At 31.2% G+C, this 25,682-nt stretch overlaps 2 protein-coding genes and 2 long non-coding RNA genes across 12 annotated transcripts in view; 2 read left to right on the forward strand and 2 right to left on the reverse strand.

Annotated features, from left to right (window-relative positions):
- The window catches only part of LOC121126614 (uncharacterized), a 55,953-nt gene extending 55,103 nt beyond the window's left edge, over window positions 1-850 (forward strand). For 5 of the 8 annotated variants that reach the window (XM_071892014.1, XM_071892013.1, XM_071892015.1 and 2 more), the window contains one exon: window positions 231-307. In XM_071892014.1, coding sequence (XP_071748115.1) covers window positions 231-292 — 62 coding nt within the window. In that variant the 3' untranslated portion in view covers window positions 293-307. Of the gene's footprint in view, window positions 1-230; window positions 492-542 lie in introns of those variants that run through there. The other 3 variants (XR_005867009.2, XR_005867008.2, XM_040721919.2) reach the window with 3 other exon arrangements.
- Window positions 851-12,560: 11,710 nt separating this feature from the next.
- LOC139906723 (uncharacterized) lies at window positions 12,561-13,041 on the reverse strand. The gene is made up of 3 exons (XR_011782532.1): window positions 12,900-13,041; window positions 12,755-12,840; window positions 12,561-12,700 (listed from the first exon to the last, which is right to left on the reverse strand). It is a non-coding gene; the product is annotated as an uncharacterized lncRNA (long non-coding RNA).
- A 1,639-nt stretch (window positions 13,042-14,680) lies between these two features.
- The window catches only part of LOC121126640 (adenylate cyclase type 1), a 44,319-nt gene continuing 33,317 nt past the window's right edge, over window positions 14,681-25,682 (reverse strand). Inside the window, exons 7-9 of one of the 2 annotated variants that reach the window (XR_005867031.2) lie at window positions 15,407-15,653; window positions 15,221-15,304; window positions 14,681-15,168 (exon numbers count right to left, since the gene is read on the reverse strand). Coding sequence is in view for 1 of the 2 variants with exons in the window: in XM_040721949.2 (XP_040577883.1) it covers window positions 14,857-15,168; window positions 15,221-15,304 (396 nt within the window). In the remaining variant the exon portion in view is untranslated. The remainder of the gene's footprint in view (window positions 15,169-15,220; window positions 15,305-15,406; window positions 15,654-25,682) is intronic. The other variant, XM_040721949.2, reaches the window with a different exon arrangement.
- Window positions 22,038-22,360, forward strand: LOC139906722 (uncharacterized). The gene is made up of 2 exons (XR_011782530.1): window positions 22,038-22,174; window positions 22,237-22,360. It is a non-coding gene; the product is annotated as an uncharacterized lncRNA (long non-coding RNA).

Raw genomic sequence — 25,682 nt, forward strand, 5'->3', positions numbered from 1 at the left:
CAAGTAAATAAAGGCAAGTACTAGCGGGCCAGGTAAAAGAAAAGATTAAATATTTTTCGTTTTGTAGTAAAACAAATTATACTGTTATTTGCCATTAAATCACATATATTTAATGTAAAAAAATTAAAAATAGGTAATAATAATATCTTTTATTTTCCCAATAATGTTACATTTATATTATGTTTACGTTTTCACCATATATTTAATGTCTATTAATTTTTGAAATATAGATTTACCTACTAAGAACAAAAATATTAATAAAATTAACGAGACAACTACTTTTCAAGTTTAGGAATAACATATAGCTAAATGTTTATTATATGCGAGATATAATGTTAAAAATCCACAAAAAAAATGGCAAGAACAACTGCTTGAATAGTTTTAACTTCAAATGGTGAACAAGTAGTTTGGATACCTTCATTTAGTTCGTATAAAAACATGGGCATCCTCCATGGATTCTAACATTTTGTTGCGCAATTTATTTAAGAAAGGTATTAGTCGTTTTAGATATTGATCACATCAATTTACTTTTTATTTTTTAGGTTTTCCAAATGACTTACGAGGAATGAGGGTTCTAAATGGAATTTGAAGTATGATAGGATGAAGACAGATTTTATTTCAACTCATAATTAGTATATTTATTTCTTTATAAAAATGTATCATATTTAGTATAAACATATAGTTTACATTTGTTGTTTATAATTTAGTTTTACATCTGACTTATAAAACGAAGAAAAGGTATTCTTCAAGTACTTTGAAGTATGATAATAAGAAGACGGATTTTATTTCTTCTCATATTTAGTATATTTATTTATGTATAAAAATATAATTTAAAATTGTATATGTATAATTTACATTGTTTTATTTTATATTAGTAATTCTTATATCGTGTCAATTTGTTTGATTTTCTTTGTTTATAACTTATATTAAAACTTTTAATCAATATTTTTTTTAATAGATCTAAATATAAATAGATCACTAATCTAGAAATACAAGGTAATATCATAACGCGTGCACGGCTGATGTTTGACTTCCTCCACCCCTTTAATATCGACGTCATAGTAGATGAGTGGTTGCGTGTTTTGTAAAATATTTTTCCTTACCCAGCATTCGGTACGATACATTAATTTGAAAAATCTAGCAATAGTAACGTCATAGACTATGCCTGGTTGCGTGTTTTGTCAAAATCTGCATGTCTTGCCCAGCAGTCGGTACAATAAATCAGATTGAAAATTCTAGCAAGCCCAATACATGATGGCATAACTTTGTATTTTTATTAACATTGGAAATATGGAAGTTTTTTCATGAGTTTCACGATATAAATCAAATATTCTTTTTTTTAAATTTAAAATATTTTTATATCAACTCTCCTCTAGTGTTATTTGAAATATAGAAGATTTTTATTTCCCTCCCCTCGCACTCACCCATATGCCCAGTTCAGAACATGATTAACTAAAGAATGTGTATTTATAGTAATAAACTTAGTACATCAATAACATGATAAAATTATTTTATCGTACTAACTTTATAGGGATTTGAAGGTATTTCTATATAAATTGGTTTATAGATGGCACCACTGAGGTATTCCTAAAAATTATTGTGCTCTACAATAAATATAACAGAATAATTAATAGTTGATCCATATGAATAAGAAATTGAGCACGTCAATGTTGGGTTCAAGTGGAGACAAAAGGAACGATAATGAAAATTATGGCTTGTATGATAAATATATCTTAGATAAGATTAACAAACTTTGAATTGGGATCATTGAATCCTATCATAAAGAGCCTTCGGATTCTGTCCATGGTGATCTTTATTCTTCTTATAAACTCAACTCAATTACCGATTCCTTTTCTTGAGATATATCTTTACTGGGTATGGAACCTCCTTTACCAACCAAAAAGTACTGTTTTTATGATAAATATACTCCAATGGCTACTGCTAAGAAGTAAGTGTGTTACCCAAAAATCCGAATTTTGTCAGATTTGGAATGATTGTTCCAGGGATTTTATTTGAAAAAAATTAATGAATTTAATTAACCTCAAGTAGTGAGCGTTACGAATCATCAACGATACATGTCTAAATTGCCATTCGTGAGAAATATTTTTGAGGATAGAAGACTATATTTACAAGATCTTAATTATTTAAAATGTAATGAGCTTGCAAAGAAATGATTCGATGAGTTATGTATGAAATTCTGATATGAATAGGGAATGATACTTTTTTTTTTTTTTTTTTTTTTTTTTGCGTTTCCTTATCCTAAATGTAGTGGAAAATAATTTTCTCATAATAATAAAGTAAATGTAGTAAATTGAAATTTTATTTTCTTACCCATTTCAAAATTTGATCTTTTTTTTTTTTTTTTGAAAGTTTAACTGCTATACAATTATTTCAATTTCGTACCATTTCAAAGAAGAGGACTATTTATTATATTTTAATTAAACCCAATTTTTATCATGAATCACATACATTAAGTACAATATACCCTTTAATGAAACTAAAATGTAGTTGGTTGAAGATTACATTAATATTTTGGAGAAAAATTAAGAGTTAAATAATTTTTGAAACACTTTCCCTATTTTTATTTTTGTTTGCTTCACTAACCTTTTTTTACCATAGATATTAAACAATTCTAATGCAAGTCGTCGCCTTTTCTTCATTACGAACATTGTATACAAACACAAAATCTGGATTGATACCGGATCGAAAGTAAATGGTATAAAGTCTGCGCCATTGGAGAAAAGTAATAGATGAAAAGGAATTTATCTTTCTTCAGGAAACTCATCTCTAATTTATACTTATAATCAGTAACTTCTAAACTGTTGGAGCCGATTTTTTAAGTCATTTTTATTTACTTCCGGAAGTTCGTAGATTGAGACTCGTTGATAGAGTTACAAGCCTTTCAACGAAAGGAAAACCAAGGATTTGAGCAAGCTTCTAGGAAAATGGAATGAATTAAGATAGTGGACCATTTTGAAGAAGATTTCTAATTAAATATATTTAGAGACATTACAGAAATTTTCCACCCCAACGTAAATCAACTCAAACACTTGTGTTAGAAAAGGTTAACGCATGTAATCAGACATGTGTATCCCAGATTACACAAATTAGTAGGGCTTCTAATACCAGGAAAGATATACTCATTCCAGAACTCGAGTCACTAAGGAAACAGAATGCAGATTTACACGAAAAAGTGTAAATCCTTCAATCAGAAAATAGATTATTAAAATCCAAATCTAATATTAAGGAAGCGATGAAAGGAGAACTGGAAAAGATATTTACTAAATCTCAATGTAAACTCATTATCATTAGATGTTTGGAAAATGCAGTGATGAGGATTTTGTTAAAGGACTGATACTGAAGTCTCTTTACATTTACCTTTTTTCTTTGTTCCTCATTTTCCCCACTTAGAAATTATATATATATATATATGGGTCATTATACGTCAATTGTACACACTTTTTTGCAATTCCCGACATAATCATCACCGATTCTGATGATTTTTGGTCAGCATTAATTAAAATTAGCCGCTTTTATAGTGAAGGATGAAAAAAAAAGAATTGCGATGCAGATTTCGAAAAACCACATTACTATTTTTGCGTAAAAATAATTTCATGCCGTATTTTTATTAAATGGGTAGTCTCTTTTTTTTACATTTTTTCATCGTGGAAAAAAACAAAAAATTAGTATTAATCTTCTTTATTTAAACCCGGATTTGATATATTATACATATTCTCTGTTGAGTAATAAAATAACAATACAAATAACATTATGATAGAGTTAATAAATTGCATTTTAAAACTTAAATTATATAACAGATTCAACTTTTGACTCCTTTGATTCACTATACATGCAAACTCTAAGTGATTGGTCTAATTTGACAATACATCAATTATATTAAATATTATTATTATACAATAGATGAAATAATATGACGGTACGTTTGATCAGTTTATATTTCGGCTTATTTTCGATTCTATGATCATAAGCTGTTAAAGTATCATTTTTATTTTTATTATATAAAATATATAAATTTTCAATTATATTATACTTGCCTATTAAGAATCCTAATTTATTTCATTAATCAACAGAATTATATATTATACCAAATACTAGTTTAAATATAGAAGAATAATACTAATATACTATAAAAGTGGCTGTACATACTCTAGTTAATGCTCTTATTGGAGGTGATCCCATTAAGATCCCACTCTGAATTTAGCATATGTTTGAAAACATATATTGAGACATGTTCTACCAAAATTAAAACAAAATCGGTTTTGCTGCTTGGCAGGGCGTCATTTTTAAGGCTGCATTAGAGCCCCAAACTTTTATTTTCATTCAAATAATATTACGATTAAATATAAATTATATTTTGTATTCTTTTGCACCTTTTAATGTAATTTGGTTAAAATTGCACCACTATGAAAGGAATTATGCTCTTCTGAACAACACTGTTCCAACACATTAGGGCCAACTTTGAGAGTACCTAGAACGGCGCAAGTGAGTCACATGACCCTAATATCTCACACTCTCTCTTTTTTATATAGAAAAGCGAGCTCACCAAAAATCATCGAAATCGGTGATGGTCATCCCGTAAGGGTGTGTACACTTGACGTGGAATGACCCGCATAAATATTTCCAAACTTTGTTTGATATCAAAAAGAGGGGGAGGGATGATGACGATGAGGTCAGAAAGTCTAAAATTACACATGACAGTTCTCCCCCATACACACAAATGTAATGATACACGCCCAGTTCAAACTGGATACTATTAATAATTGTGTAGCTATATAAAGAACGTTTGTGTCTACAATAAGTGAGTATTAAATCAATGGGTAAATAGAAATTAAAAAACGTCAAAAAAAAACAACAATATCTATATTTCTTTAACCTAAGCTGGTGTGCAACAATACTCAGTTTGATTTCGCGTATTAATTATTGTAGAAAGGCTTTGTTGTTAGGAGAAATAGTAAAGCAGTGTCTTGAACATTAAGTTTTTATATTAATGACTAAATTATTTTAATAATTTACCAAAAAGCATGAATAAAGTATAACCTAAAGCCCAAAAAGAACAGGTTGCGAACGAGAGAAAATCTCTGAGGCAATTCCATGGACCTGAAGGTTTATATCCAGGGAAAGAGCTTAGACACTAAGTCTGTTAAAAATATGTGAAGTTAGGCAAAGGAATATTGTGTACATGGCTAGCTGAAGCAATCAACGGACTTTTATACAAATTATCCAAAATATCGTAATGAACACGTACCATAGCTTAGATGGGAGTTTAAATGAAAAATAATATATACTCTAGTATTTCTTTGTACTTAAGAACCTTCGACTGACGGTATTTGTTCCCACTAAAGATGAGCACCAAACTGTTTTGAAAAAAAAATCTGACTAATCAACTACAGACAGTGACGAAAATAATATAATAATGACAGAGGAAGCATTTTTTCGTAGTTGCGAACTCAAAAAGTTTCTTTTATGTTTCAAAAGCTGACATCATTATTCTTTTATTCGTGAAGAGAGAAAAATAAGTATTAAGTAATAATTAGTGTATGATAGATAAAAAGTAACACTGAGGATTTGTTACGGAGTATTAAGAGTAGGTCTTTGTTGGACTCGGAGTAGAGTTGAAGATTGTATCTGAGTAATTCTTCCATATATCATTGCTAGATACAGAGTGGGGGTATGTGATTATTTCCTTCAACTAAGGGAAGTACTTCGTTTAGTGGATATCCCGGGATCATACGCAACTCACGCCTGTAAAAGAAAATGATCAAAATAAATTTACCATTTTTGTACATATGCCACTAATAAATTCCTTCAGATGCTTTTTGGACCCCGGAATGTCTTTGTATCTTGAGCACGTTTCCATCAGTTGTGTGGTCCACAAATAAACCAGCGAGGACTCCTCGAATTCTTTGATAACCATCTGATCTTATATTGTACATTCATGCAAAAGCTAAATAGCTTTGCTGAATTTTTGCTCAGAACTGAGAAAGCTAATCTCGGAATAAAGACAACGAAAAATGATTTACTTATGTCAATGATAAATTGGTTAGAACGCTATATATGGGAAGACATGGTACTCCGGCTGATAGATAAATTGAAGTTGCTCAACTGTGGTCCGTTTCTATTAACAAGAAGGATCTCCGTACCTTATTGGTATCGTAAATTATTACTATATTATGCCAAATTATCTTAAACAATTTCAAAACTAATCCATAAAAATGTAGAATGACAATTAACTAAAAGTAAAGTAGAAGCATTAAAAAAGTTAAAAGAAATATCAAAAGTAAAAACTTTCCTAAACACTCCGAACTTTTCAAAATAACTACTTTTACAAACAAATATTTCAAATTATGTCTACTTGAAACCATGCGGAAGGAAGTAGAGGATATTGCTAAATAATATCCAATTGCGTAAGACTATAACTACCCTAATCTGTCAAAAAAAAAAAATCTGCAACATAAAAAGAGTTATTTGCAGTAATGGAATTTTTTGAAAATTTGAATTTCTTTGCAATGGGTAGAAAGTTACTGATACGTTATACAAGGTTTGAGTAAATGAGTGGGAAAGTCATCTGAAAAATAAAAAGGCCTATAATAAGAAGGTTGTTCAATAAAAAATTAATGTTGAAGATAGTGACTTTTTGTGGGCATAACAGACTGACAGGAATTGTAAATTAGACATTTTACTTTAATAAATCTTTTTAGGCTAGTAAAGTAATTAACTACAGAATGTTAAAAATTACAAATGACAAAGATCTTATATTTCCAAAAAAATTATTTAAATAGATATATTTATAACTTTTTCTATCGCACGAAAAGAAATAAACCTTCAGACTCTAGACTAACGAAAGGAAATGAACAACGGAAAGACCATGGTGCAAATCAAGTAACTCAATTTTCATTTCCTGATCCTTCTGTACCAAAATCTACACCAACAATTTCATCATCTTAAGTTGTTAAAGAAACAGATCATTTCTCAAAAGACAGGGATGGGGAATATTATGAAAATAATAAGATAGTAGAAGAAAAACTTGATGAAGTACATAAATATGCAGGAAAAGAAAAAAAGAAATGGAGAAAAACGAAAAAATACTTATATTTCTTAATTTTTTATAAAAAGAAACATGTTTCCGCTCTGCATTTCAAAAATAATACAATAAGAACCAGTATAGTGACAACTTAAAATAGAAACTCACCATTATCTTAAGTAGGGATGTGAGAGTCCTACAATCTAGAAATCTTATCCCAAATCTTAAGGACACATTCTCAGTCGGACGAAAAGTCATCCCTCACATTAATACTTACCAAAAGACTAAAATTTTAGATATAACTTAGTTACGTTATCTTCTCCCACTCTAAGAGCTGATATTTATAAAAATAATAAATACTTCGATTAGGCATCAATTAATAATAATTAGAAAATTATTCTTCTACTTGTAAGATACATTGATTTGTACTTAGCTAAATCAATTTGTAAACTGAGGTACTTTATAATAATATGAGTGAAAATGATACATTGTAGAGAGTACTATAAAGTTTGAACATTTTAAACTACTATTAATAACTCGAACTGTCAAACAATGGGGATAAAGGAATTCGGTGGGAATGATTTCATTTATTCACTAAAAAATAAGAAGGCCTTGTCCCATCAAGTGAGGACATCCTGGACTATGATATAGTTGAGATAGCCATAAATAAGTTCGGAATTCGAGTATATGATCTGTCTCAAGTTAGCTCTCAAATGGGGCCTGGAAGGGGATTGATTGGAGTTAAGCACCCGATAGGTATACTAAAAAAATTCAAAAACTTCCTTTTGAATATAAAAATAAATAGGGATTCTTTTGAAATTGACATAAAAGGTCAGTAAAAAACGATTCAGTTCCACTCCACAAAATGTTTTCGCGTAAAGGCACTAAGGACTGTTGGTCGTGTCTCCAACTTAGAAGTTTTGAACACATCGCGTTTATTCACAGAGAAAGTTAAGGAGGCGGGTTTTATGAGGTCGGAGTCAAACAAAGAATGTCTTAATCAACACCCAGGACTTAAAGCATCGAACTTTTCCCTTGGATCTAGTTCAGTTGTATTTGACATGGAAAGCATTCCAATATCTCTTCCCTAATCCTAGTAAGAGGTCTGATTATCAAACTCGATTTTACAAGAAGGAGAAAACAATGTTCCAATTGCTTCAAATTCAGACATACTCGCTCTACCTGTAGAAATAATTCGATCAGCACAAAACAATACCAAAATCTTCTCATGGGCCCAATAATAGAAAATTACTAAATAATTTAAGATCATATGCTCAAGTTGTTAAAATTGCAGATTTAGATACTTCCCTTGCTATGAAGAAGCCATCCATAGAGTGTTCTCAGCCTAGAAAGAAGATTACAGATTTAGCACCTTTTCAACCAGAAAGAGGTTTACTATCGTCTAAGAATTCAATTCCTCCAATAGAGTGTGAACCATCTGTTCCCCCACATAGTGAGGAGGAGGTATTTTTAAGAGACCCAGATCTTCGGATTTCGAGAATACCGCATCCTTGGCTGCCGAACAAACTGTGGTAAAATAAAAGGAGACAGAGGTAGACGACACTGTAAAACCCCACATAGAGGTGACAAAAAACGTGTCTACTCCAGAGAAGAAGTTGGCAGAGTTAGCCCTGTTCCATCGCAGAATAATAGTAAAAAAGAGCATGGACTTCCTGAAAGTTACAAGGTCAATCAAATAGAGCCCGCTAGCTATATGCAAACTTCAACTCTACCCCAGAACCCTAAATTTGACAGTGCCTAACCAAAAATGGCATATGATGGGAGAACAAACTCTGAGAATAAAATACAAGGAAGACTAGACTATACTTTCATACCCCAGAATGCTGGAACAATTTAGGGTTTTGCCTTCTTAAGTTTCAGACCATCATCCCATTTTAACAACTTTTAATAGTCCAACAAGGGCAAAAAAAACCTTCTGGAAACTTAACATCTCCCTTTTGGAGTCAAAGGAAATCTGTAATGAAATTTTAAAATTAATGCAAGTATAAGATCAAAATTGGAGTTAGGGGGAATAACGTCGTGGGACGCCTTAAAGAACATAGAAAAACAACCAAAAGTAATTTTTGCACAGAAGGGAAGACAAAAGGGTAAAGATACGAAGCACATTCTGGACCAAATAAAAGCATTGAACAACAAAACTGTAGATTCATAAAAAGAAAGTTTGCTAGCATATGAAAAAAAAAGGGTTTAATGATAAAGTGTAAAACTAACCTGGTGGACCTCAACATTCCAGGGAAGTTTTCTTTCAAATATTTGCAAGACCTTCGACACAAGGAAAAAATGACATCTCTAAGGATGCAAACAGGGAAAATAACTGAAAATCCCATTGAAATAGCTGTAGAAGCTTGTAATCTTTATTCTAAATTATAAGGCTACCCTGAGTGTCATATTCTGTACGAATTTTGTTACAATTGGCGACTCATAAAAGATCCTTTAAATTGGAAATTATCTTTACAACGCTCCTTGGGACCTAAATATGGAGAGACAGATAATCAAATTAGTTATAAATTAAAAGGCATAGACGACCCAATTACACAAATTGAGATTACTAACTTTATCAGGAAATACAAGTCTCCAGGGCTCTCGGGCCTGCCCTTTGAATTTTATAAATCTTTTAATACGCAGCTAACCACTGTTCTTCATACGGTCTATGAAGATATATTTATAAGGTAATTCGTTCCAGACTTCATGAGCACCGGATCTTTGCCATTGATACTAATCACTTGGGAGAAGAAATAAATAATTACAGGTCTATATATCTTCTAAATACTTCCTAGAAAATCCTTAGGCGTATTTTAAATGGTTCTAGGATGTTAAGCCCGGGGTGTTTCGTCCTGTAGAAGTTTCGCCCTCATACATACCTCATCCCCCCTCCCCTCCCCCAAATTGAAGTCATTTGTTATGCATTTTTGCATTCAATATTGTAAAATGAGGGAATTTAATTAAATTTTAATATATTTTGAAATAGAAAATATCCAACATGAATGTTACACCTTTTTATAAAGAGTTCAAACCGACTTCTTTAAAAACTGTTATACTTCTGATGAGAGAAAAGAAGAAGAAACTCTATAAACAAATAAATAATCATTAGATGAAGTCTTAATTTATCATATCGCGCAGAAGCTTGCTGATGGGAGGCTTTTCGGGAAGGACCTCTACCAACAAGAAGCACAACAAATCTGCACCAGGAATTGCATCATGAAGTTCTTACTGAACCAACAGATCGCCATCAGTGATCAAATCAATGACTCGGACTGGTCCACAGGACCTCTACAACAGATCCGGTTGTACCATTTCTACGTGTTAAAGCTGAAGCAGGGCTTCTTGAGGCTATTAAGAAGCGCTAGTCCAGTAAGCCCGTCAGCCTCTTCTTATCGCTCAAGCAGGCTATGTCTCTTTTCGGACGAGAAGCTCCCTGTGGAAGACAAGGTGTCACATGGACGACAAGTGGCTTAAGTAGGCTCCCGAGGATGTGCGTCTCATAGTAACTAAGTAACTGGCATTGTGCACGTCCCGTTCGTCTTCATCCAGGGTGAGGAGAGGTGTGTGTCAACCCACAATTAAAGCTCGGATTGTAGAACCTCTCAACTCCTACATCAGCAGCTTTAATAAAAGGCACCAACAAGAGTGTTCACCTTAACGTGGGCTCCCTGAGACACTGCAATCAATCTTCATCTCCTCTTTCTTCACCTATTTCTGACAATCAACATAGTTTTAAAATTGGTTCAGATCCAACATTTTTCATAAAATGTGTCGTGTAGGATGTAAATCCAAACACATCTTTTCATTGCATCGTTAGGTCTTGAATTGGAATTGTATTGGTTACATTGGACTCCTATTAAGACAATGTATTGATTTTTATTTACTTTTTTCTACTCGCAAATAGTTTTGTTTATTAATAAAATGATTTATTTTTACAAGGTTGTTTTTATTAGTTTGTACAATCCAGTTATAAAATCGTTAAAATAGAACTGGTAGTATGAAAAAAAAAAAAAAAAAAAAGTCAACAATCCTAGATTACTTAGTCAGAGGTGTGGAGTTGGATTCGAATATTTCTGATCAAAGATGTTTAACTCCACCTATTTGGAGTCATTAAATTAGCAATATTCGGAGACACGGACCTTAAAATTGTCGCTCTAAGAGTCTTAATGAATAAGATGGATACTTTTGTTCAATACGTTATAAACCTTGTTTTCATTTTCATTGCTCTACAATTGCAAAAGTAATATGTATACAGGTATAGTTATTATCTTTTCATTCATCAAGTATTATTAAAATTTCTTCATTTTCCTCATCATCTTCCGATGAATTTTTGGAGCATTTTGAATCTCTTATTGTATATATTGATTGTAAATATTAAGATATTTTTGAAATCTGCAATCAAAACATGGCTTTTCTTTACTTTTATATTTTCAGTAGTAATGGATTAAGCTATTTGAGGATCCTCTTCCACTGTCTATTCAATTTTTTAATTGGCATAGTAAAATTATAACTGTGTAAAGTACTTCAATCTAAGATAGTCAATTATTTGCTTCAGAGCTCGCAAATTCAATATTTGCTATGTATTGTTATTGGCTATAAGTTAGACTTATGTGGTACAGGAACCATGCTAAAGTGGAGTACATTTCAAATATAACCGAACAATCGGGTTAGTTGATGTTTACAAGTGGAGTAAGAGATATGGTATACCTTATAAAAACGAGAAGATGCACTCTATACAGTAGTTTATATAACATCTGTGAAGGCCATCTGAATTTACATTTACAAAATATTAAATTCCCCCAGTCAACATCACTTCTTGGAATTATAGTATCCACTAAGGCGAAAATTGCTACAATTAGTAATAAAGACTATATAAAAGAAAAAATGGAAAGAAGTGTCCAATTTTATAAAAGAACACCACTCACGCGCTTTGAAAAAATTAAGGCTTGCGACATAAATATTCTTCCTAAAGTTTTTCATCATATGAGGTATGTACCATATTCTCAGATATTGTGTGAAGAAGTTTATAAAATACGAGATAACCTAGTATGGGGACAATCTCGTGCATATGTTTAAAGAAACTGGATAAACACCCCTATTAAAAGTTGGGAACTCGGTTTGACAAACGTAGAAGCCATGTGGAAGACGCTGAATCTATCATGGCTAAAAAAAATTAAGAAAATGCAACAGTTTCTGGTCTGAAAGAATTTGATATGTATTTCAGCTTATTACTGAATACAATTTTAATGAGCGGATCTTTGCAGGTCCACTTGAAGTTTTCAGAGCCGTGAATAGATGTGGACAGTACTGGAAAGAGATGGGGTCATCGTGGAGATCAATTATAGACTACGTGCTTCCACTTTTGGGCCTGAGGAGCCTATCAACTTTAACACTAGTCTGAGAAGTCGTGACGAGTATTACGAAAACCATGGGATAACATCTGTCGGTCACCTGCACTCAAATATCATACATTTGCTAAGAGCCTAAACACTGGTCACGACCCAAAAAGTGCATAAGAAGCGTCCGGGTCCTCCAACTCCGGCATATATTGCACTAGAAACTGTTTCTATTAAATTTAAAAGGCAAGCCTATTGTAACGCCTTTGTTATGAAACACACTTCCACTCTAGTTGAGAGAAGGATGAAGAGACTGGACCTAGAAAGAGTAGACCCATTAGTGATTTCGAAAAACCCTTTCAGCAATTCTCACCAGAAGTGGCTTAGGTACAGGCTGGCATCATCCTCACTTTTTAACAATAAATCTTGAGCGAGTCCGGAAGATAAAAAGTGTTCTTTCTGTAAGAAGGAGACGGAGATATCATCTCATATTTTTTACTTTCACCAGATGGCTTTACTCATGTTGGGGGTAGTGGAAGACATGGTATGGTGCCGCTATGGAGTGAGACTCACCCAGATGGATTGGCTTATCATCAGGTCTGCATCATATGAGGAGTGTCTCAAAATAGAAAACATTGTTTCCAAGGTCCAGGAAGTACTCTACGTAGCGAAGCATGCGAATGGAATTATTCCAGTCGGAATCCGAAGCTGCGTGTCCACATTGATTAATTTCATGGACTCCTTCTCAAGTGTAGGTATCAAATACGCTATTAACAAATACCATCCATCTAATGAAGCGTTGTCTGTTTCTTTCCTTCTCTATCTCTGAGAATATACAATAGGGAGATTTACTCGTTTGTGTTCCTCTTTGAAGGGGGAGGGCGAGAGAATAAAAAAAAAGGTCCTATTATTAAGGTTCTTGTGTATTTAAATATTTTAGATACCGAAACTAATGTTTATTTCAATTTATATATAGTAATATTATAAACGTTATTATTTAATAAATGTAAGAAGAAGAAAAAAATAATATCATTCAACGATTGACTTTAAAAAAAATAATAATAATAATAACTCAAACTGGACTGGATGGGTTGTGGGACGGTGCCGATTTTAAATTAGATACTAAGAACCTATAAACCCTAATTATAAGTTGGGAGCAAAGTTAATAGAAATACAATGTTTTCGACTGATGTTTGAAGTCCACCACACTTTTTAATAGGGCCATCAAAGAGTATACTGTTAATATTAATCATATATTCAATAGCACTTAACAATAAAAACAATTGTCTAATGAGTGATAATTTGTCTGATGAATCAAGAAATATTATATACATGGAATATACTCTACTTTTCTTTATCAAACTTATGGTGTTTTTTTTCTGTTTTTCTACTATTAATAGTTATATATGAAAGATAATATTGAATTAAAATCTTTATGTAATACATTTCTTAAAAAATTCCAATATATTTTATTATTAGCTATTATTATTATGTCATACAATAAATAGATAGATCAAAAATTAATATGCTTACTATTAAAGACGATTCTTTCATTCAACTTTCTCTTTCATTTGGTTTTTATTAATCTCTTAAAAAATCACCCTTAGTCTGTCAAACTATTGGCGAGAAAAGGAAGAAAAAAATAGATAACATGTTTCATGTAAAGATTAATCTTTGGATGAATACAATAGCGTTTTTCAAACGTCGCCCTCAGCTTTTTTATTTTAGAAATGAAAATACAACGGTAGGGCAAAATATTGACAAAGACAGATATATAATATTAAAAAAGATATAATGCTACTCAAAGTTAATAGAGATACAAAACACGTGTACGACTGGTCTTTGACTTCCACCACGCTTCATAATATTGACGTCATAGTGAATGAGTGATTGCGTGTTTTGTTTTCAGGAATAGTAGTACGTACGATACATCAATTTGAAAATTCTAGTAAGCCCGAGACAGTTGCAAAAAAAAAAAAAAATAAGAAAAAAAAGAGGATAGGACCTTGTTTCAATCAAATACATGATTAACAATTCAAAGGATATATTTTAGTAACGAGAGAGATTCATAGAAATATATTTTTTTAAATTTTTATCGAAGAACTTCATATTGTAGAGTTTTTAAAAACGGAACTTGCTTTAATGTTAATAATTTTTACTGTGAATCAAATAAAGTTTTAGGAATTTAAACTTAAGCTAATTAGATTACGCGTCTAATGTTACTTTTAATTTCATCCACATCCGTTACATTTATGCACCCACAATGTTCAGAATTTTTATGGAATTATCCACGTAAATATGTAGTATATCTCATTTTATATTTTTTACTCAAACATACAAATTCACAAGGGTTTATATGTAACATACAATTTAATAAATTCTAAGGAAATATAGTAAAAAATCTTATAAGTAGTTATTAATATTAAGAGTACACAGCCATATTTTTTAAAGATGTATTAGTTATTCATAATTTTATCAAGTCTGGGGTAACTTTGCTATATTAGTCATTTGAATTTGTCTTTCATTTAATATAATTGATGTTGAATTAAGATTATTATCATATTCGAGACTTTCAAACATCTGAGATGAGGTTCTTGAAGAAAAAGAAGTTTCATCATCATCATCCATATCTCCATCATGCCCCTTATCTGCTTCAGTTTCTGTATCATCTTCAATTTCGTAACAACTATTAGAAATATCTTCCGACCAAGCATCTGATTGACTTGTTTCGGAAAGAGTTTCAGATATTCTGGATTGTTGATTCATTAGTCGGCGCATTTCATTTTCCTAAATATGATACTAAAATTAAAAATACCACTAAAAAAAGAAAGTTACTAACTTCTCTTTTGCCACCCGTCCAGCGGCCATGCATAGCAAACAATCGACTTGCTGGTGTCATATTGGTTGCATGATTAGAAGATTCCTGAAAAGTAATCTAGAATTAATATATAGTACACTACCTAATAACACAACATATAGATTTCAAGAAAGTCCAACACGCTTATTTTACAGGCTGAAAACTCACCCATGAGGAATAATAATATTTTCAATTATTATTATAAAAATAAATTGTGAACCCATTCCGATTTCATTTTCTTTCTTTATAAATAAAAAACACGATAGGGAACACGATTTCAAAAACATTGAACTTGATAAACATTTGGCTCTACGTATTTATGAAAAGGGTATTAACGTATCTTTGGATGCTCGTATATATTTTTGTATGCCAAAACTTCATATAGGACCATGGTTTGAGATTCACCCCGGTTGCACTGCCAAAATTGGAAAAATATTAAGTTTCGAATTCATATAAGTAATATATGTTTTCTAAACCAAAATTTAATGTAAAATTCAAATCTAAAGTCAGAAATATAAAATATGTAATGTTTTTTTTAGATATACTAATTTGTTAAGGGAAGTCTAATCTGACGAAAATAAAAATATATCTTCGGATAAATTAGTCAAACATATGTGGTTTCGAGAACCTGTAGTTGTTTTGTGACAAATTGGACCTTGATCCAATCAAGTAGCTGCTGGTGATATGATTACGCAAAATCACGCGTTCCAAAACATGAATATTTTGCTCAAAAATCGAGTTTCTGTTCTTTGTAACAAAAAAAAAGAAAAAAAAAAGAAGTATCATTTTCATTAAGAAGTTTGACGTGAGCATAAAAGATTAGATGAACTTTTCACAAATATTCTGTATTTTTGTCATGGCCTGTTGTAAAGTAAGTTTTGAAATGTATAAATCGTTAATTTATTTGTTTTAAATATTACACCTGATAAGAGAAAATAAACACACCAGACTATCGGATTCTATTTCAGGTAAAAACGATTAAATTTTCAAGTACATAGATCCTAACGTTTTTATATACCATACATTTTAATGACGGACAGTATTTTTTTAACACTTTAATAAAATAAGAGAGTAGCGAAAAATAAGGGAAATATATATATATATATATTATAATGTTCCTGTAAAAGAAATAGTAAAAATTAGGTATCAATTTAAAGCTTATTAAATTAACAAGATGAGAGATAAATCAAGCCTGTAGGTTATTTATGTTAGTAGTTATGACTACCTAAAGCCAGGAATTTATCGAAAAGTGTGAATTTTTTATTCCCGTTTGTCAAATGAGACATATTATTTAAGCGGCAATTGTACAAAAGTTATGGAAGAAACAACTGAACAGACAGTGTATTTTAAAGTCCTGGCCCCTATCTATTATCTAAACATATATATTGGTCTTTTAAATTGGCATTGTAGATTCCATAGGTCTACAAATTTGGGATTTCAATTTTTTTTCACGCAAAAACAGTCCCTTTTGGGTAAAATTGGCCACAAATTCATATTTCTTGGTTAAAAGCAACAAAACACAAGATTGAAACTTAAAAAATAATTATCTACATACATTTCTACCTCAAAAAAGACATTAAACAATTCTCAATGCTTATTTATTTATGAATATTTAAGCTTAAAAAAACAAGAGGAGATGCAATATGGGGTTATTCTGATGTTTTACTAAATTGATAGGTATATAGTTAAATATAAGAGTAGACTGTTGTCGATTTATGAATTTATTCAAAATTAGTAATAAAAATTCAAAGGATAAGCAAAAATTTTAAACAGATTGAAGAACATAATCAATATTTCTGATGAAATAAATAATCATTATACCATCCATCATTCAATTTTTGAATCCTTTTTTATTCTTTAGTTTTCATTTTAATGGAAGTTATTTATATATATTTTGAATATTATCATTTACTTCAGAAAAAACTGATTCACTTGAAAATTTGATCAAAATATAAAAAGATCAAAATGATACTCTTCTTCACATTCACAGTCAAGAATTTCCAGGATGTATATATATTTTGCTAATTGTTCAAAAATATTATTATTGTTGAAAATATTACTTTAGATTTCTTTTTTGAAGATATAATTTTCTAGAATATAGACCTTTTGTTTTTAATTTGCAAAATATTAAACAACAAAACGTATACACTATGAGAAGTAAGCGCCACAGCGATTTTTTTTTTAGATTCCGATGTAAGTACTACAATTTTCTGAAAAAAACAATTATTCAAAATATCGATAGATTGCAGTGCAAGGCACTTATGAATAAACATTAGGATAATAAGAATAGTAAAAAAAAAAAATTGTACTTATTTTCTCCATACTTATATAATTAGAAGTATGAATTATAGTCAATTAATCAATTATCAAAAATTAGCTAAACTATTAAAACAAAATAAAAATATAAACTTAAATCAATCAAGCTCATAATAAAATAAATATTTATGTAGATGGATTACACCATAATATACAATTGATCGGTAAAAAATTAATTTTAATTGCTAATGTCATATTAAAATGCTTTACAATTTTCAAGGCACATACAATAGATCCTATAGGCCCAATGAATACTGAAACAATTGTTTTATATACAGTTTTGTCAAATCGTAAGTGTTTAGTGTAATTGGTAATTTATTTATTGAAAATTGATGTGAAGATTCTAAATCTTCAAGAAATTCAAATATAAAGACAAGTTATTTACACGGTTCGGAATCAAAACGTGGACTGAATAACTGATTTTGGAAAAATTTCAATAATTTTTTTTATTTTAACAAAACTTTGAGACACGACCTTTTTAAACATGACACAGTATGGCCGCCCTGAGCAGCAATCACAGCTTCCACACGGAGGCAGAAATCCTTGCAGGTTGTTGATAATGAACTACTCGGACAAGTTGTTCCACTCCTTCACAATGGCGGCCTTCAGGGAGTCCACGTTCGGGTGAGATGTCCAGTTAGTCTTATTTTCCAAAGTGCCCCACAAAGAAAAATCCAACGGGTTCAAATCTGGCGAAGATGAGGGTCACATTTGCTTCAATGCCACGCTCCAAGTGGGCCCAGAAGGCCTTGTACACGTTGATGATCTACTTCTTCCACATTGATATCCGCAATTTGTTAACATATACTTTGAGCTTGAGATGATACTGACACATGCACAGCGCAGGCACTCATAGGGAATTTAATCTATTGTATGGATAAATTATATTATTGAATGAAAATAATTCTTTACACTAATCCTACGTAGAAATTTTGTATATTTACTTTTTCTTTTAGTAACTAGGAATTTGAATCACTACCAAACCTCGTAAGATAAAAATAAGTTATTATTACAAGAGTACAAATTGTGTTACTCATTTGTTCTGGTTAGTTAGATTTTTTGGGCCGAAAATTCGGTTATAAGGATTTACATCCATCCATTGTTCCGATGAATTCATATAATTTCAGTTGAATATCCTAAGATCACACCTCTTACTATTAACCTGATGTTCAAGGATCTATTCCCTTTGTAGGAAGTCTTTGTGTCACTGCTTAGCTCTCATCTACATTAATGGAAGGGTCATTCATTGTGGAAATACACTTAGCGTAAAGGTATTCATAGTTACTTTTAATATCGTAAATCCTCCCCTCAAGAATGAATCAGCCGCTCCAGATATTCTCAAGGATCGTTAAATGCTATTATGAGAACTGAGAAGTAATCAATACGATATAAAGCAAGAATTATAAAATAAAAAACACACTGAGAAAAAAAGTGAGTTCTCATCCTCCATATAGTTAATTGAAAATCATGAATCAATTCCTCTTAAAGTTATCTCTATTATGTATTCTAATCTAAAAAAACTCTTTAATTGATTTGAGTCCTGGATGTACATAATTAACAAATTACAGATCACTGTTTCACTAATCAACAAAACTTTTCAATATGAAGCTAATAATGTAGGACGACCAATCTGGGGGAGAGAGTTTAAAGTTTTAAAACACACCACTAGACATGTTGGGAGATGTCAAAAGTTGTACTTATTCCGGAATTAGGAATCCAGAATTTCCAGATCACCCAAAATCTTGGGATAAGAAAATAGAAAGATCCTTACGGTATATTTACAAAGACAAGAAAATTACTGCACAGTTTCAAATCTCGGCTGGCCTTATTTTTTATAATGCTTTATGTAAGGACTGTCGATTTTTTTAAACTCCTCTATACAAGCTTTAGTGGCTTGTCCCAGTGTTCAAATTCTAAAATAATATGTACGTAAAGGGTTTTATTTGGACTTTCAAAACGAAAAGGATAACCATGAAAGACGAAGAATTTGGAATTCCAAAGCACTCATTGCTAGAAAAATTACGAATCCTTAGCGGGTGAAGCAATAGGAGCTGTTATCATCTCAGCTATTGCAAGATATGCTGTCTTCCCTTTGATGGTTCGGGAAACCTCTGGATCTGTACGAAATAATAATGGTGATATTATGTGGTATTACCCTCGTGTGTTACTTATATTTATATTCTTCAGTTGGTTAATTGGTGCTCTTTGAGGTACACATACTCAACAAATTTCATGTCTATTAGAAGAATTGAGAGGCCACTCCTGTCCCAACGTCAAAATGAACTCCCATCTTTATTGATGTCAACAACTCTCGAATGATAAGAAGCACAACAACAAACAGGTAATTTATTTCCCATGAAAATACCTTTACCGTTGACCGCTTCTACAAAAACCAAAATGATCGTGTGATATGCTTTGGCTGGCTGATAGCAGCAGCAGGAAAATCACCAAGACTAATATCTGCCATCTGTGATGATGTTGGGGGTTGTGGCGTCAACTAGAAAAAAATGTAGTGACTGCAAAATAAGTATCTTATATTAATATCAGTCAGGGGATTTTCTGCAGTTTATAATCTGTTCTTCTTTTCCATTTTTGTATTCTTTATAATTGTATCTTAGAGTCAGTAATAAATTAGCACTCAGTATATTTAGTTGTGAGTTTCTGTTTGAGGTGTCTAAGGAAACTACAAAAATACCTCTAATTTGGTAGCCTGTAGCAGACTACCTGATGGTTATGAAGGAAAATATAGTCCCATAGATCACCAAGACTATAAAGAAGTCGAACAACTCCACGTACGTATTCAAGTAGACGGGGCTCCGGCCCATTCTGCTAACATTGTGCAATGTTGGATGGCTAGCAACATGAACTTCTGGTCCAAGAAACGTTGGCCCCCTCAGAGCCCAGGGCTGATTCCACTGGATTACTCCATTTGGTGTCAAATTGAAAAGAAGACCTGCAAAGTCCGCAACCCGAATATTGATGCCCTGAAGATCTGTGTTAACGAGCTCAATGAGGATCATGAAAAAGGACTACGTTGCCAATGTGTACAAGGGGTTGAAGGATGTCATTGAGGCTGATGGTTGCCATATTCATGTGTATTGTAATAATAAAAATTATTACATTATAAAATTTCCTATCTATAACATCATCCTGATCAATTATGAGTATTTTAATGACTACTTAGAGGCAGGAATCAGTACTTAATCTACACCCCGTAAAGGGAAAATTCTTTGAAGCCACGAGCTGGTAATATCAGAAGTTGTATTTCAGCTTCCAATTTCTATTCTTCCTCTTCTATCATGGATATATATTTATTTGCAGTGACAAATTCTTCAGATACTCTATCTAATCACAAAACGAATAACATATCCTTCTTAACATTAACAGTGATCAAGATATCAATGAATCCTAGATTCAATTCTAACAAGTATTAAAACGGAACAAGTCTTAAATAATACTTTGAAGCGTTTCATTGACAATTTAAGCAGAAGTCATTGAATGCCACAGTTCTTTTGAATAAAATCTTGCTCTGTTTTAATGATGACTTCATTTTCACTTGATATCCTAAAAGATATTAATGCTTTGGAAGTGGCTCTTTGAAGTTTCCACATCTAAGTAGGAAGAGATTTCGAGATATTTAAATATTTGCTGTGAGTAGCAAAAGAAACAAAATGACGTTTTTGATGTTTGTTCTCCAGTATCTTGTATTTTTCAAAATTCACTTCGTTTTTAAATACTATCACTAAGGGTGATAATTTTGGTAAGAATAGAAAAGCGTGCGAGGAGAAAAGAAGAATTACTTATGGCATCATTGATTAAATAATATACATCTTCTTCTATCAATCATGAACATCATCATTCCCGCCTTTATTATTCAATATTAATATAATATTAGATGGTGATAGTCGATAGAGAACTGCATAAAATCCCTAAAATAACGTCGCCTTCTGCCTGGATTTCTGAAAATGGAGACCCAGGAATTTGGGAATTACTTACCAAATGAGAAACAGATGGTTTGTCGGATTTGTCGAAATAAATGTGCCTTTGGTCTCCTATCTAGAATTACACACCACTCATTATTCTCATCTCATATCAAGAGAATGGATATTCATCTAAAAAATCAAGTTAATGATGAATACATCAAGTCAGACTTTAACTCTGATCTCACAAAGATGCTTATTGCATGTAATATAACCTTATCCATTGCTAATCATCTATGTTCAAAAAATTTATGGAGAAATACACAGGTAAACCTATCCCTTCCCGAGAAACCATGATTAAATTAAAGGAGGATGTTGGTACTGATGTCATTTATAGAAATACATATAAAAATGTTTTGAGTCATCCACACCAAATGATGATCAAGTTATCAGTAAAAAGTATTTACGAATATCGAAATGGAACTCTGAATTTTGTACTATCTCACAGTAAGTATTCAATTTTTTTTTACATCTAACCATAAAATATGATTCTATTTTAGCTAAACATATCAAGAATTATGATACACAACTCAGTAAAGGGCAAAAACAACTGCTTAAATGGTCACAACAACGGGGGTAGTAGCTTTGGATGGTTCGCAACTAGTTTGTCTGAGACTACTTACTTCGCTTTAAGACTTGGGTATGATAATTAGGTTTTCCAATATTACATAGTCAATAAATATTACTTTTTTATCACTAAAGGCTTAGCTATGGTTGATGGGCTCCAAGAAATGGTGTTCAGAAAACTCATAAAAGGCAAAAACAACTGTTTAAATGGTCACAACAACGAGGGTAGTTACATTGGGTGTTGCATTATAATTAACAATTGTGTATATCCATCATGATAATAGTATGTTGTTATATAAGCATACCTAAATAACGGGGAAAAATCTTTTTTGATGCTCTTAATAGGGAATAATATCGCCGGACATTACTACATAATTAGCTTTTGCTCCAAATCTTTACGATGAATTTATTTATAACATTTTTTTATTAGTATATTTATTATCTAATTTTATGATTTTGACATTTACTTTATTATTAATAATTAGTTAGATCTCATCGGTAGAGATATATCTATCCTGTGCACAATTGTATATAGCAACTTCCACATGAAGAAGAGGGGTGATTATCTTTTTTTGATTAAACTCCACGTCTCGCTTGTGTATTGCAACCTAAAGTTATGACATATTTAACTGAATTCCGATGTTAAATCAAGAAAAAATTATCTGGATCAATCTATTATTTCAATATTCTGTATTTATAATTTATTATTATTAATAGATATATGATTTTAATTGTTTAATTTTGTATATTTAACTTAAATGTTTAATGGTTTATTTTTTAGTATGTAGATTATATTTAAGCCTTCTTTTTTAAACTTCAAATATATTTCGAAATACTCTACTTTGTCGTTTCATTAGTTATTATTCTGAGAATATGGTTCATAATGAATTACAATTTCATGGAGTGTGACGTTTTCAAATCTACTGTAACGGATAAAAAACGTCGAAGTCAATTATACGTAGTATATCTTCATTAAACATTTTGCTAATAAATACATTCGTTATACCCTCAAAAATCATAATAAAGCAGGCAGATGATAATCACATCAGTATTTTAAACAATGATACCATATGATTTTTCCTCCCCCCCCTCCTCCTTGCACGCGTTTTTCTCTTCAATATTATCAACTATAACTATCACTGACAAAATCACCATGCTGAAAGTGGAGTGAATAAAATTTTGTATACTCAGAAGGTATTTTTTCAAGGAATAGCTCGGGACTTTTGGAATATTAATCCTGAAGAAAATAATGCATTAATTTAGAAAGATTCGCTGATTCAGTTTTATAACCAGATTAATACTAATTCTAATACACGACAGTATTTTTTTCCGAGTGTTAGTCTTCGATATGTTTATGTTTGCTCTGTATATGAACACAATTCAAGCTAGTAGTTCTTGACTAGTCAGTAGATATTTGTATATCATAGGTAAAATAAATTACTCTTTTATCTTTTTCCTGTCCAGATGATTTTAGGAAAATGGCATGGTGATTTTTTTTCTTGAAGATATTGCAGGAGAAAAAAAAGAGAAGTGTGTTAGTGGAAAAAATAACAAGATTCTTTTAAAGTGATATAATACCCGTCACCAATATAATAAATATTATTAAGATAAAATAAAAAAAACACAACAGCGGTTCGAATGGAAGAAGTGCTAACCACTTCATTCTCCCGTTAGCCATGGATTGACGAACAAGCAATATCATAATATATTGGCTATTGATAAATTTTTGAGAGGTGGAATCTCCATCCCAAGGAAGGAGTGTACTGTACTCTCTTTTGGAGCCAGGTAATTTTCCTCGGATGAATTTTTATCCCGTCGTCACTCGTGAAATTCGGAATCCAAACATCTCTTGAGATGGAGGATCAAGTTTGAAGTATATTCCTTCCATTACCTATAACTTATTTTGTTTCTCACTCTCGGAGAACATAGAAGTCTACTTCTTCCGGGAATAATGATTGAAGAATTTTCTTAAACTTTAGCAATTGTCAAATTAAAAGCACATCTAAATATCAAATTTGTATCTCTTAGAATTATTCAATTGATCATATGTTGTTCTTATATATTTTAGATTTATTATAATAACTTCAAACTGTTGTAGTACCTGTTAGATGTCTTATTTTATTTTTCCCATCCAGTGTTTTATATCTGAATCTCAAAGTAATTGGATCATAATTTCAAGCCTTGAATATATTCATAGTCATATATAGATGAATTGATTCCTACCCTAGGAAGAAATCCACTCTACTCTCGTATGGAGCTACCTTAGTTTCGTTCGCTTCTTATGTTAAATTTTCATCCCATCATCATCCCATATATATCAAAAATCGAGGATTTCTTGTTGTGGATAAAGTAACTCTATTCTTTTGTCCTAATTCTTAGAGAACATGGAAAGGTTTCCGTCTTAAAAAATTAAAATTGCTCTAAGCTTTTTGAAAAGCACAACTAAATAAGAAATATGTCGCTTTCATTTATCCAAATGTTTGTGTGTAATATGTTTCAACATTAAGAAAATAACTAATGTATCATATTCATGTTATGATCATCCTAATAAACCTATTTTACTATATTATATTTACATATAAGACATAAAGTATCTTATCTTATTCTATTAGAATTGTATTGCCTGGAAGACGGTGTATGACGAGATAAATTCAACAAATCTATTTTATCACAAATTGATAGATTTAACTTTAATGATTATGGAAATCCTCTTTAGCAACTTTTTTGATTTCCCCCCCCCCCATGGATTTATAATCAGTCTAAATTAGCTGCAATCATCCACTTTTCAAACATACATAAGCAGAAAATAACGATGAAATCACTAATTTATGTATATATACTTAATTATAAAAAAAACATTTTAAAGGGATTTGAAAAATTATTTGTGTGTTTAGGATGACCGGAAATGGACTAATACTTACCATGATCAAAATTCATGAGTGTTGAATTTTTTTATATTTTTATTCCTTTCTGTCGTCATTATATATGTATTAACATTTATACAATAAATAAATTATTTGATGGAATTAAACATTGACAAAGGAATTTACATTAATATTTTTTATACAAGTTAATGAAGTTGGAGCCAGATTCTTATTCTAAATTGATATTAATAATTGTTGTAATTTTCATATTCTTTGATCAATATCACTGAAAACCATTCTATTTTATTTCCAACATAGTTACATATTCAAATGTCATTGTATTATATAAGAAAAACATATATATAAATTCGCCTTTAAGCAACTTTTCATGGTTATCATAACTTGGCTTGATATCTATTACAAGTATGAATTAATAGTTCTAGATATACAACTTCCAAGGATTCGAGTCCCATATTGCAGCAAGTTTCGTTCTCTTTGGACAAGAAAGAAGGTTTATTAATAGACTAATACCATCGTTATATTGCAATTTCATATTACTCCAACTGTATTAAACAATACAATATTCCTCACACTTTCAAAAGACTCGAGATTTGACTACCTCCCCAACTCCTCTCAGTGGTTTGTCACACCACAGCTAGCCTAGCCACCCTTCTTCTGACACATCCTGAATTATAACGAAGTGAAAATCATTGCTCT

This window comes from Lepeophtheirus salmonis, chromosome 12, assembly GCF_016086655.4.
Source record: "Lepeophtheirus salmonis chromosome 12, UVic_Lsal_1.4, whole genome shotgun sequence".
NCBI lineage: Eukaryota > Metazoa > Arthropoda > Copepoda > Siphonostomatoida > Caligidae > Lepeophtheirus > Lepeophtheirus salmonis.